This window comes from Phascolarctos cinereus, unplaced genomic scaffold (assembly GCF_003287225.1).
Source record: "Phascolarctos cinereus isolate Bilbo 61053 unplaced genomic scaffold, phaCin_HiC Scaffold_4;HRSCAF=312, whole genome shotgun sequence".
Lineage (NCBI taxonomy): Eukaryota > Metazoa > Chordata > Mammalia > Diprotodontia > Phascolarctidae > Phascolarctos > Phascolarctos cinereus.
The window spans coordinates 205061460-205076109 of record NW_027555847.1 but is presented as its reverse complement, the minus strand read 5'-3'; the positions used below and the strand labels follow the sequence as shown (position 1 = coordinate 205076109).

Below are 14650 nucleotides of genomic sequence, written 5' to 3'. Positions count from 1 at the left end.
CAATTGTCTCAAGCTTGACAATTTTGTTGTATGAGAACTGAAAGCTACACTCTCTCTTGATGAAGCTACTACACAGGGATGCAAGTCATGTTCCAGGAAGCCCTCAAACAGACCTAAGTACTTCCATGGCTAACCACAATAATATACGATCATGAAGCATTACGTACCATGCATCATTAATGATACTTATAAGTATGCCTGAACTCCCCTCTGTGAATATAATACAAATATTTTATCCTAATTCTTCAGCCATGCTACATCCTAAAACTAGAATGCTCAAAACAAACTTCTGAACTACTGCCAAGAGATTGATATTTATCTTAATAAATTTTAAAATAATGGCCATAATTCCACTTGACCCAAAAATTTATATTAATCTCAAACACATTTAACCTCCCCTATCAAATCCATCCCTCTCCACCTATCATCATTAATAGGACAAAAATGTCTACAGGAAAATATACTCAGAATTCTTTCATTCTTCAAGGCAAACAAACAAAAGGGAATGAAAAAGAGGCAGAGTACAAAAGAGGCTATTACTTCATTTAAGTCTTGAATATTTGCTTATTTTCATATGTTCCCACTGTACATACATGTGTTTGTACAACATCAGAAGGTTCAAACGCCCAGTTGCTATTTAAATAAACAAAGCACTACTTATTTTAAAAGAAAGAATATCAAGGCAACTAGATCTTGTACCAGGCTACCCTAAAAATACCACCATCATCCTATTCTTCCCTAAAGCTAGAAGACCTTTATTACAGTGGGAAACAAAAGAAAAATGTTCTGTGAAGTCTATACCACCATGGTAAGTGAAAACATAAATTCCTTTCTCCATTCTGTAAGGAATGAGAACCATTTCAAAACAAATTTGAATTTTAAAACTGCACTATACAAGTCATCAAACTACTTAAAACAGATTCAAGTATTCAAAGATTTGACTCTACCTTTATTAAGTACGAAGCTACCAGTGCCTCCATAAGAGTACGCTGGGCTCCTTCCAAAGTACTATATGCTCCAACCATCATAGATAAAGCCTCTTGAATGGCAAGCCTAGTGTCAGGCTCTTCCTGAAAAAAAAAAAAAGGAAAAAAAAAAGGATGAAAGACAAAATGTTTCTACCCCACCTATCAATAACATCCTCAGCGCAGGGAAGCACTTCAAGCAGAAAAATCTTACTTAATATTTCTATTCACCTACCTTACATAATGCTTCAAAAAATTGCTGTACAAGAGCAATGTCCTTGGTAAACAAATGAGGCATTCGACTACAAGAAAACAGACACACAAAAATTATTTAAAATAAACATGTTGGGAGGGAAGCAACAAAGGACTGGTTCTGCAGTGGGAAGACCTGGGTTCAAATGCAGATTCTGATACTACCTGTGAACTAAGGCATATCAATAACCTCCCTAGTTCTCAAGTTTCCTCACCTGTAAAATGAGGGGTTAAGATTGGATGATCTCTGAGGTCTCTTCCAGTTCTAGATCTATGATCCTACAATTCTATGGTTTGAGAAAGGATAAAGGTAAACATTTTATTTTTGCAATTACTTCCCTTTTTGCCTCAAAGCACCATTCAAGTGATTCTAGCCAGTAATTACACAAACATTAAGTAAAGGAAACCACTTCCACCATGAAACATATGCTTAAGAGTAGATATTTACTACGGTTAGAATGCAGAAGCGCTGTATTAACATAATATGCTTAATACAGAACTTTATTCTATTAGCCACTTGTTCTTCACAACGGTTCTGTGACATACTAATATATAATCAATCAACAAACATTCATTAAGTGCCTACTACGTGACAGACGCCATGCTTGAAGCAAGGGATCCAAAGACAAAATTAAAAGTCTCTACCCTCAAGGAACTTATATTCTGTCACGAAAACATACCTATATAAATATACAAAAAGGAAACAAAACTTCAAATTAAGAGGTAGGGAGCACTTAGCATGTGAGGTCAGGGTGGAGAGGGCAGCGTTATGAAGGAGAAGACACTTTGAACTCAAAATACTTTGGAGAGGAGCAGTGATTTGAAGAGATAGAGGTGAGGAAGGAGTGTATTCCAGACATGGGAGACAGGCTGAGAAAAGGCAGCAAAGTGTGACCAACAGAAAAAAGATGATTTTGACTAGACCTCAGAGTCCATAAAGGGAAGACATGTTAAATAAACCTAGAAAATAGATTGAACACAGATTCCAAGACCTTTACTTTCTTCTACAAAAAAAACAAAGAAGATACACCAAACAAAAATCCTTCTTTCCAAGCTCTGAAAAGGACACATTTATTCTCCGTCTCTCACCTACAAATACTAAATACCATATATACAAATTCCCTTAGATACGACACAGGTACCTTACAGATAATAGTTTACTCACCTGGAAAGTTTTCCAACAGCTGAATATGCCATCGACAGTAGTTTAGGATCCTAGACATTTTTTAAAAGATGACAAAGTATTAAGAAAAACTAATGACTGAAATAGCACTAAAATAGTATGTACCTTCCATCAAACCTTTAGTTTTCTTTATATTTCCAACTACCAGATCTTAGAATATGAACACATAAAATTTAACAAAATTCAATTACATAATAATAAAAATTTTTTAAAATTTCTGTCAAAATTACATCAGGAAGGAAGCCATAATATGATCATGGCTGAAACTGAATGTTTCTTCTTTGGCCAGCTATTTTTTGAGAGGATATTTTAACACCATATTCTCCGACCTGATGTGTCATCACTAAGTACTAAAATATGCCTTCTCTAAACAGAGAGGATAACATGCTAAGAAGTCACAACTCATTCTACTGAATATAGGACTGATTATAGGCTAGGCTATGTTACATACTAGTTTATAATTTTATCCTTTTTAAACATGCTTTCCTATTACCTCAATCTTAAAAGTATACACAGTAATTTTTAAAAATCCACAATTACTGTAATACTGTAAAATACTGTACTCTCTTAAATAAAATTCAGCTTCAATCAAATGGCTTTAGAAAACAGACTTCAGAATATCATGAAAAGTCATCAATATAACTTTACGTCTGTACCTGAATTGTGCCTTAACCCAATTAATCTGCTCTCTTTTTTACTGATGTACCTGCTGAGAGTTGTAAATTTCCCTCCTAAGTACTGCTTTGACTTCAACCCACAAATTTCGGTATGCTGTCTCATTGTTGTCATTATTTTTAATGAAATTACTGTTTCTATGATTTGTTCTGTGACCCACTCATTCTTTAAGATTACATTACTGTTTTCAATTTATTTTTAATCTATCCTTCTGAGGCCCTTTATTGAATGTAATTTTTACTGCATTATGGTCCAAAGAGGGTGAATTTAATATTTGTTTTCTGCATCTGTTTATGAGGTTTTTATGCCCTAATAAGGTGCCCTAGTATGCCTTAATTTTGTGAAGGTGACATGTATAGCTGAGAAAAAAGTATACTCCTTTCTATTCCCATTCAGTTTTCTGCAGATGTCTATCACATCTAATTTTCCTAAAATTCTATTTATCTATTTAACTTCTTTCAGATTTATTTACCTTTGAGGGAAGGGAATGTTGAGGTCCCCCACTAATACAGCTTTACTATTTCTTCCTGTAACTCATTTAACTTCTCCTTTTAAGAATTTGGACGCTCTGCCATTTGGTGCATATATATTTAGTACTGATATTTTCAATGTCTATGGCAAGATGTGGTTTCCCTGATTATCTCTATTAATTAGGTCTGTTTTTGCTTTTGCTTTGTCTGAGATCATAATTGCTACCCCTGCCTTTTTAACTTCAGTTGAAGCAGAACAGATTCTGCTCTAGCCCTTTATTTTAACTTTGTGAGTGCATCTTTCTGTTTCAAGGGTTATTTCTTGTAAACAATATACTGGATTCTGGTTTCTAATCCATTCTGCTATCTGCTTCCATTTTGCAGATGAGTTCATCCCTCTGACATCCATAGTATGACTGTTAATTGTGCATTTTTCTCCATCCTATTTTCTTCTGTTTATCCTTCTCTCTTTTTAGCCTGTCCCTCCTCAAAAGTCTGTTTTGCCTTTGACCGCTGCCTTGCTTAATATGCTTTCCCTCTTATCAGTCCTCCCAATCCATTTCTATTATACCCACCCACTTCTCCTTTTCTGTTGGATAAGATGTATTTCTATACAACTAAGCGTGTATATATAGCCTTCCTTCTTTGAACTAGTTCAGATGAGAGGGAAGTTCCACCCCTCCCCCCCCATTTTCTCTTCCACTGTAAAAGCTCTTCCTTGCATGCCTCTTTTGAGATTCCTCTCACTGTTCCTCTCCTTTCCCCCTTCTCCCAGTTCACCCCTCTTTCTCACCCCTCTTTTTCTGAGATCATGCCAATATCACTGAATCACACCCATGCCCTCTAACCACCTAACTGCCCTCATAATGATATAGTTCTTAGGAGTTATATATATCAGCTTCCCATATAGGAATGTAAATAGTTTACATTCCTATTTACATTCCTACATGGGAAGTATGTTTTGATATCTGCTTCATGTTTACCTTTTTATAGCTATCTCTTAACCTTATTAAGTCTCCTATGATTTATCTTTCATGTTTACTTTTTTGTGTTTTCTCTTGAATCTGTATGTGAAAGTCAAATTTTCTATTTATCTTGGCTCTTTTCATCAGGAATGCTTGAAATGCCTCTATTTCATTAGTTGTGCATTTTTTCCCCTGAAGTTTTGCTGGGTAGGTTGTTCTTGGTTGCAATCTTAGCTCCTTTGCCTTCTGAAACATCCTATTCCAAAGCCTTCCATTCTTTAACAAGATAGCTGCTAAATCTTGCGTGATACTGACTCTTTGCCATATTCCTTCCTTAACCTGGGAGCTCTGCAATTTGGCTACTATATTCTGGAAGTTTTCATTTTGGGATCTCCTTCAGGAGGTGATTCTATTTCTATTTTGCCCTCTGGTTCTAAGATACCGTGACAGTTTTCCTTTATAATTTTTTGGAATATGATATCTAAGCTCTTTCTTTGATCATGGCTTTCAAGTAGTCCAATAATTCTTAAGTTATCTCTCCTCAATCTATTTTCCAGGTCAGCTGTTCTTTACAATAAGATATTTCACACTTTCTTCAGTGTTTTTTTCATTTTTTGACATTATTTTATTATTTCTTGATGTCTCATGGAGTCATTAGTTCCTGTCGTCCAAGTCTGATTTTTCAGAAACTATCTTCTTCAGTGAGCTCTTGTACCTCTTTTTCCACTTGGCTAATTCTATTTTTTAAGGTGTTATTTTCTTCAGTACGTTTTGTACATTTCTTACCAAGCTGATAACTGTCTTGTCATAATTTTCTTGCATTCCTCTCATCTCTTTTCCTAATTTTACCCTCTACTACTCTTATTTGGTTTTTAAAATAATTTTTTAGCTCTTGCAGGAATTCTTGTTAAGTCTTATGTCAAACTCATTTTTTCTTTCCTTTAAGGCTTTGCTTTGTGGCTGTTTTAACATCACTGTCTTCCTCTTCTGAATTTGTCTTGATTGTCCCTGTCACCATAGTACTTTTTTACGGTCAGGTTCTTTTTTTTTGTTGTTTGCTTATTTTCCCAGTCTATTTCTTTAATTTAAACCTTATGATAAAGTTGGGCTCTGTTCCCAGGGCAGGGAGCACAATCCCAAGCTTTAGGCTTTTTCACATTGCTGTTTTCAGAGCTAGTTCCGGAGGGATCTAGAAGTTTTTGGTGTTTCCAAGGTGGTGTGATCCAGGAAGAGGCACAGTCATTGCTCTCCTGATCTGAGCTCTGGTCCTTAACCTGGAAGAGCTCCTGATCCCTTTAGACTGAAAGTACTCCTCTCTGCCTTGGAATTGTGACCAGAGAGTAGGATAAGCAATGGAGTTGCCAAACAACAGCTGATCCTGTGCCTAGCGCCAGCACAAGGTTCCCCATGTTATCTCTTTCTAACCAGCTATCTAATCACTTTACCAAGGTGCTAAGAGCTCCCAAAGCTGCTACTGTCACTGTCACCTCCAAGACTCAGTGATTGTGTTTCTGCACTCCAGGCTAGCCCTCCACCCCAGTGACACAGACCTCTCCTTTCAAACTCCTAAGTTTTCTTGGGCTGGAAAAATGTCTCACCTCGACATTTGTTGGCTTTACCACTCCAGAGATCAATGTAAAGTGTTATTTTAAAGTTGTTTGGAGAGGAATATTAGGGGAGCTCAGCTGTAAAGCTTTCTCCTGGCTCCATTCACCCCCAACCCAAGTTTCTAGTGCTAAAAATACAATTTTTACAACTACTTTGTAGGAGAGGCAAGTACTGATGACTTACAAAGTACCTTTTGCAGTCCCAATCACAATAGAGAAGGAGGAAAGTTATTACAAATGGTATATTTTTGAAGACTTGAATTTATTTTAATCCTCCATTGTAATTTTACTTAAAATTTCTTTTCTCCCTCCTGCCAGCCAGTTCAAAGTACCCTGCTATCTTTGATACAAAAATAACTTGAAGGTTTTTATCAGGTCTTCTATGATCATCAATAGCCAGTTATCAAGTTAGACAGCCTCCCTTAAAACAGACCTATTCATATAAGGACTCATGATATAAAATGCTAAGACACAGAACTGATGGACTCAGAATACAGACAAGCATTTTTTTCCTTTCTTTACCGCATTTTTTTGGGGGGGCAGGGGAACACCATGGCTAATGCTGAAATATATTTTGCATGCTTTCATATATATAGTAGGTATCATATTTTCTGCCTTCTCAATGGATGTAGAAAGGTCTGGAAGGAGGGAGAGAACATGGAACTGAAAATAAAAATTTTAAATTAAAGAAAAAAATCTATCATAAATTTTGATAAATTGGCCAGAGAAAAGATAAAACTAGAATTTGGACTATGCCTAAAAGTACATACTTTAGGAACTAAAATGCTTAATATATGATTCTGAAGGCAAAGTTTTTTTGTATATTTTTCATATATTATATTAAGCATCTTGTTTAGCCACAAATCATGAAATCTGTGTTAACCGAAAAGCACAAATCCTAGCCTAATCTAGCTCATCTACAATAATCTCAGATCATTAAAAAGACACAACCAAGGAAAATATGATGTAGAGATTCATGACTTGTAAGCCTTGTCTCTATGTATTAAGAATAAAAATTGATGCTTCAACAGATCTGATTTCACCACTGAGGGTACTCACTCCAACAATGCAAATTACAACATCTTCATGCCCTCTCATCTTGTATGAATTTGCCCATTTGTTCCAGTAAGTCACACAACGTGAGCTAGAGGTCCTTCCTCTAGAAAGGTGGATGTTATGTTAATACCAATGGAGAATGAGGGCTGTCCATCTGCTATCATTTGTTCTCACCATATGAGGAGTCCCACTTTGTTTTCAGTCATATGTCATATATGTGCCAGTTCTTTTGTATAATTCTTCTTTGGTAATGAGTAACAATCTACATATACCTCTCTTTTTTCCACTGGATGACCATCAACATTAATTTAAGGAAGTAGCTTGGTACAGTGCAAGAATTCTTAACCTTTTGTGTGTCATGGACTCTTCTGGCAAGTCCGATGAAGCTAAGAGAATCCTTTTTGCAATAATTTTTTCAAATTAAAAACAAGGAAACACTAATTCAGCTGGAAGTGAATTAAAATGAAAATAATTTTTTTTCCATCCAAGTTTGCAGATATCCTGAAATCTATTCACAATTCCTTAGGGGTTCATGGACACAGGGTCAAAAACTCGCAGTACAGTGTACAGATTTCCAGATTTGGAGTCTGGAAGACTTGGGTAGAAATTGTGCCTCTAACATGTACTGGTTGTACAACCTCGCTCAGGTTACTTTCTCCTCTAAACCTTTATAGGGTCTCTTCCTAAAATAAGGAGGTCTTTCTAAAACTAAGGTCCTTTCTAATTCTAAATTTATGATCCTATGATCTTAATTAATTGGAAGCTGATATTCCATAGCTTGTAGCCAGGCAGCATCACTAAAAGAATTATTGATATTATTTCAGGGAAAAGTTTAGGGTCATCAAACCCTCTATCACAGACCAAAGGCAGCCTAACCCACTTTTGTCCTTATGTTCCATTCCATGCACAGAGCACTGTCTACCTATGGTGTCTGTACTGGTGGATCAGCTCTATTGGCTATCCACAGATAGGTGGTGTAGTGGATAGAGCACTGGGTGGGAAATAAGGAAGACCTAAATTCAAATCTTATCTCAGACATTTATTAGCTGTATAATCCAGGGCAAGTCATTTAACCTGTTTGCATCATTTGCTTCATCTATAAGATGGAGATAATAATATACCTATCTCCCAGGGTGGCTGAGAGGATCAAATAAACGTTTGTAAAGTGTGTAGCACATCACCTGGCATGCAGTAGGCATTACATAAATGTGAGCTGCTGCTCTTGGTATTGGTTCTTGCCAGTCTAACACCTTCCAATTAACTCTTGAAATAGTCATGTTATATAGGAGTGAAGCTTCTTTGACCTCTCTCCTTCCTCACTCCATGTAAGCCATACTCCTAACATAGTATTTTGCAATCTTATGCCTTCCTTTGCACTAAAATCATAAAATATTGAATTGTATATAAATTTGATTTGGACAATGTCATCATGTTCTTCACAGAATTTCTCTACTTCTTCATCTCCTATAAAATATGTTGATGAATAAGCTGCAATTACCTTCCTAGTACCCATGCAAATGCTTTTCATGAGCACTACAATATGACAACCAAATGTCCCCTAAAATTGTATTTTTTGGATGCACTAATTATGGCAACTATTTCAGGTGCCTCTCCAAAGAAAGCATATGAGCCATCTTTCCATTTAGGAGCAATTTTATTTTGCCATCTGGTTCACTGGTCAACACTAACTGGATTCAGTGCTTCTAGTACTATGTCAACAATCAAGTTTTCACATTTAAAATATCAGCAGATAAGCTAATGTTTATAGACTACATAAAAATTATCCTAACCTATCTCTAGCACTTGGTGCAGTAGAAGCAAAAGCAAAGCCACACAAGACTAAGACCATTTTGTATTCTGATTTGTTTCATGAGTTGCCATGCCAAAGAATTTATCACCAAGTAGACAATCTTTCCAATAAGGCAAAAACTGCTAGAATGTACACCCCACTAGCATAAGTCATTAAGAAACCAGACAAACATTTTAAACATCAAAAATGTAGTTCCCAAATAATGAAAATCATATCCTAATATGTGCCAAATCTAAATGAGCATAGATAAAGTAATACTGCAAAATCAGTTTTCAGTAGCTGTACTTAGAAATAACCAAATTTTCTTTTTTCAAAGATTTATGAATAGTAATCCTATAAAAAAGTCATTTTAAATAGCCACTTCTACAATACATCATTTGAGTATATGTAAAGAGAAGCCACTCACCTCTTTATATTCATTGATTAGTTTAGTGAGGCCATTTAAAAGCATTGGACCTAATGGTTTAATCTTGATTTCTGGACATCTAAAATGAAAAATAAAACAAAATAATTCAAATTATCCCTACTGCTTATAAAAAGGCAAAATATTAGTTCATGTCACTGTTCAGTCTTTAAATTGATTATTTTAAATTCAGTTATTTGAAATAAGAGATATTATGGTTGAACCACTTGGAAAGAAGTCATAGATTTAAGCTCTAGAGGTACATAAATATTTTTCTAAAAAGTAAACAATCATTCCTTCAGCATAAGGAGTGAAATGGATGTATATGACAAATGTAATATCTATAACCATTTAAAATAACTTTATCATAGAAACAGTTTAAGAAACTTACATTATACATATATGGTGGACAAACTGCAGGGATAATGTTCTTAATTTTGCATTTGTATTTGCGCCAAAGAGTCCATCATACACCACCTATGGGAAGAGAAAACTGTCAGAGATACCAACTTTCTGTTACCAAAAATTATTCACTATTTCCAAGCTAGAGCCCTTGTAACACTTCATTTGGATTCAACAAGACTTTATTCTTAAAAGTTAAATATAAACATTCATTATATTAAATTTGAAATCTAATATAAGTGAAGCAAATGGTTATCTGGCTTAAAAAGTTATTCAGAACACTGTATAATTACAATGATCAATCTTGGTCCCAGAAAAGGGTTGAAAAAATGCACCACCTCTTTGTTACAAGGGAAGGCCTACTGGTGAGTGAGAAATGTATAGAAACAAGTTACCAATAAAAAATAAAAAGAGTTATCATACTGGTACAACGTACTTCACAGGGCTGTTGTGAAGCAGGTACAGCATTGAAGAAATCTAACTTTTTATTTTTTCTTTAAAAAAGCAAAGTTAATTATAGCTAAACCGAAGGAAAAAATACAATTATCCGAGTTCTCCAATAAGCACCCTAGTCAGTAAAACACACATAGACGCACTTTCCCAAAAGACTTAGTTCATCAGTAATAACTTAATTAGCAATGATTTAACTAATTAGTAATAGATTAGCTGATTCATTACTTAAGAATAAGCATAATGTAACAAACTGACTTTGTAGTAAGGGAATTGAGGGGATTAGGACAGCAAGCGGTTAACTGCAAGAATTGAGTGAACCACACTGACTTGATCTTGGGACTCAAATCTGGAGCTAGCTCAGTTCCCTTTCTATTTAACTATGGGTCTAGCCCAAATTCTCTCCTGTGAGAAAACTTTATTCAGTTGTGGGAATTAGGCACATATGAATTGCATTGTTTGTATCTGGTCCCGCATGGCTGAGAAACTGGACCACCTTTATTTGCTGCTTAGAGATTCTTAACTAAGGACCTAGGTTATGCTGACCAGAAACCCAGTCAGACACAAACACTGATGCAAGGAGTTTTCTCACAATTGTACATCTCAAACAACCCATGTCTTATCTGAAAACTGGTCCCATACTGATAAATCAAGTTATTGTTTCCATGTTCCTTTGATTATTCATAGACACTTAGGAGGAGTGGGACACCTCTTTTTCCGAATTCAGGGAATTACAGCTGTTTGTTCTCCCTCCTACCAATTTGGAAAATGCCTAATCTTTCATCCAATTAGAAATCAGATTACCTAATGTTGTATTGTTTCCTTTCAATTAGCCTTATTTGATTGTTTTTAATGTATAAAAGTACGTCTCAACCTGTATTTGGGGTACAGCCCTAAGCTGAGGAAGGGGCCAGGTCCCAATTTGTTAGGCAAATGGCATATATTGCTTAATGAATCAAAATGCTCAGAAGACAGAACCTTTGTTTCCTCAGTCCTTTCATCTTTCACCTGACACAGTAGAAAATATAGAACTTTGGAATGTTTGAGAAAGAAAAGCTATACTAGGCAAAATGAACATTTTGATCAAAAGTAATGAGGCTGGAAAAAGACAGCTTATATAAGAGGAAGAGTAAAGATACCCATCCAACTGGAAGAAATTAATATTGATGAATAGTGGGAGGACAAAGAGAGGTAAATATGACAGAAACCAGATTATCAAAGTTTTTGAAATCTTTGTCTGAATGTAGATTCTGTACAAGAGGCAATAAGAAATTGTAAATTTTCAAAGCAAGTAATGTAAACAAAGTAGTGTTTCCAGAAATAGCAACAAATAAGATGGATTAGAATAAGGAGATGAAGAGGGAAGAAGAGAAAAGGCTACTACAGCAAAATGCCAAACTAGGAGAGTAGTAATGTAACAGAGAAAGACAAATCAGAGATATTTTCAAGTATTTGACGACTGAATTTTCTCTGGAAAGAGAGGATGAAGAAAAGGGAGATGCACAGTACGTGCTCAACTTCTGAGTTTGGGGTGGCAAATAGTAGTGCTTTTGACAAAAATGGGAGACAGGTGAGAAGGAAAGAGCTTCGTGTGAAGCAAGTAAATTTGGTTTTCAACACTGTAAAGTATAAGGTGATGGAAAGGCATATATGTGCTAGACTGAGCAAGGATTTGTAACCATTTTTGTGTCATGGACAGTCTGCTGAAGACTAGGGACCCCTCTTAGAATAAAGTTTTTAAAGGCATAAAATATATAGGATTATACAGGAGACCAATTATATTGAAAGTTATCAAAATATTTGTTAAAAAATAAATTCATGGACCCCTAACCCTAAGAGTCCTTATGCTTAAATGAAGCTACCAATAAGGTACTAAACTAAAATGTAAATCTGGATAACATCCTCAGAGATAACAGCTGAAGCTCTGAAAGAAGAAAAGCTTTCCTCACTAACCACCAGAGCAATGCAAATTAAAATCTGAGGTACCACCTCACACCCATCAGATTAAAAGCAAATAAACTTAATACAGGCTGAATCATGGGTAAACAAATACATTCATTCATTGCTGGTGAAACTGCAATTAAGAGCAACCTGAAACACAAAGAAGCTGAAAAAATAATCACACCCTTTGACTCAATAATTCCATTGCTGAAAGTAGAGCCTAAAAATGTTATAAAAAGTAACAAGAGCTAAAACAAGAAAAAGACTAACCATATAACACTACTGAAAAGCTTAAATAGTGTTATATTAATTCAATGATGTAAACTTTGAATAGTATGCTGTAATTAAGACTAGCAAGTACAAGGAATGTCAAGAATTTTGGAAAGATCTTTGTAAAATAATGCAAAGTTTAAAAAAGAACTAGAAGAAAAGAGGAATCTGTAACTGTAGCCCCAGAAGAGAAGTGAATAAGAATTAATGGACAAATAATCCTACTTAGGACTTAGGGGGAGTGACTGAAATATTATAAATATATTTTAAACAATGAAATTAATTAAAATATAATTAGTTTTCAATAAAATATTTAATTCTTAAGAGTACTTGAGACTTCTAACACAATATGTGTAAAGAGTTGTGGACTGAGCCTTTACTTTTACATATACATACACACACACACACACACACACACACACACACACACACACACACACACAAATAATTAGAAAGCAGAAGAAGAAAAGGATACCAACCAAGGAGAAGTCCCAAAGGTAGAAGAAAATCAGGAGAGGAGCATTTCTTAAGAAACAAAGGAAGAATTTCAAGAAGTAGTGATCAAATGTAGCAGAGAAGACAAAGAGGTCACTGGATTTTGTAGGAGGCTAGTCATCACTGATTTTAGCGGAATAAGTTTTTGTATAACAGTAAGGCAAACAGTAGGATGTTAATCTAGTACTGCATTTGACAAAGCATGACTAAAAATGAAATGAAGGAAAAGGTAAGCATGAGAGCAAAGTTACCAAGGAGTGAACAAAAGATAGGACTCAGAGAGCTAAATTCAGAATGGCTAAATTTTAGGGGACTCATCCCTTTCACTTTAGAAAGATAGAGGTGAAAACACGCTGAGGCGAAGAGAGTTGAAATATTGTAGAGATTCTGATATTGTCTTTTATCAGTGAAATAAACAGAGGAGGTAATAATTTTAAAGAGAAATGGGGTGGGTTTGCACCTCAAGAGAGAAGACAGTCTGGTACAAACTTCATGAGGATAAAGTCCAAAATTATAAAGGCAGACAGCAGATTTGTTCAGAAGAAGCAAAGACTGAGAGGTAGTGGGACAGTATAACCCAACAACACATCACATCTGCCCAGTTTTTCTTGTTGTTGTTTTTTTTGCTTAGTTTTCCTAATAATATTATGCAGTGTGAATAGACAAAGCTAAAATATGTATAATTCATGGCTGGAACTTAAGATGGATTGTCTTAAAAGCAATGTGCGCCAGCAACACCACTATTAGATCTATATCTCAAAGAGATCAAGGAAAAAGGAAAAGGACCTATATGTATGTTTTTGTGGTGACAAAGAACTGGAAATCAAGGAGATGCTCACCATTGGGGAATGGCTGAATAAATTGTTACATATGATCGTGATGGAGTACTATTGTGCTATGAGAAATGACGACAGGTGGTTTCAGAAAAACATGGCAAGACACATATGAACTGATGAAAAGTGAAGTGAAAAGAATTGGGAGATCATTGTGCACAGTAACAGCAATGTCATAATCATGATCAGCTATGAAAGATTTGGGTACTCTGATCAATGCAATGATCCAAAACAATTCCAAAGGACTCGTGATGAAAAAATGCTATTCACACTCAGAGAGAGATAATGAACTCTGAATGCAAATCAAAGTATAATTTCTCAATTTATTTTTTTGTAATATGGCTAATATGGAAATATGTTTAGTATGATTCCACATGTATAATTGATATCATATTGTTTTCCTTGTAGGAGGGGATGTGGCAGGGAGGAGAGAATTTGAAATTCAAAATGTAAAAAGAATGTTTAAATTAAATAAATAACACAGTTTAAAAAAAAGCAATGTGTCCTGGAAAATATAAAATTAGGTAATATATGTAAATCACTTTGCATATCTTAAAGTATTATATTATTAGGACAAAAATCCAGAAAAGAATTTCACAATAAAAATGATTATTTGAGCACCTAAAGAAAAATGTTCAAAATGTTTCAATTATTAATTTTACTATGATATACACACCTGGCAAAAATATTTTCTTTTTTTTTTCCCAGCCAAAGACAAGATTTATTAAAGATCTACCATACTGACCAGACTCTTAAGGAATCTGAACATTTGTGAGCTATTGGCTAGACTCTTAAAGAATCTGAGTGCCTTAATGGAGACAAGATGGCCCTTATATACAGAAAGACTGTGGGGGCAGCTAGGTGGCCTAGTGG

The 14650-nt window shown here is 35.1% G+C and overlaps 1 protein-coding gene across 1 annotated transcript in view; it reads right to left on the bottom strand.

Annotated features, from left to right (window-relative positions):
• ECPAS (Ecm29 proteasome adaptor and scaffold) overlaps positions 1-14650 on the bottom strand; it is a 148605-nt gene that overhangs the window by 69292 nt on the left and 64663 nt on the right. Inside the window, 5 exon segments of the mRNA XM_020972446.2 lie at positions 948-1070; positions 1201-1267; positions 2383-2432; positions 9390-9468; positions 9778-9863. Coding sequence (XP_020828105.1) covers positions 948-1070; positions 1201-1267; positions 2383-2432; positions 9390-9468; positions 9778-9863 — 405 coding nt within the window.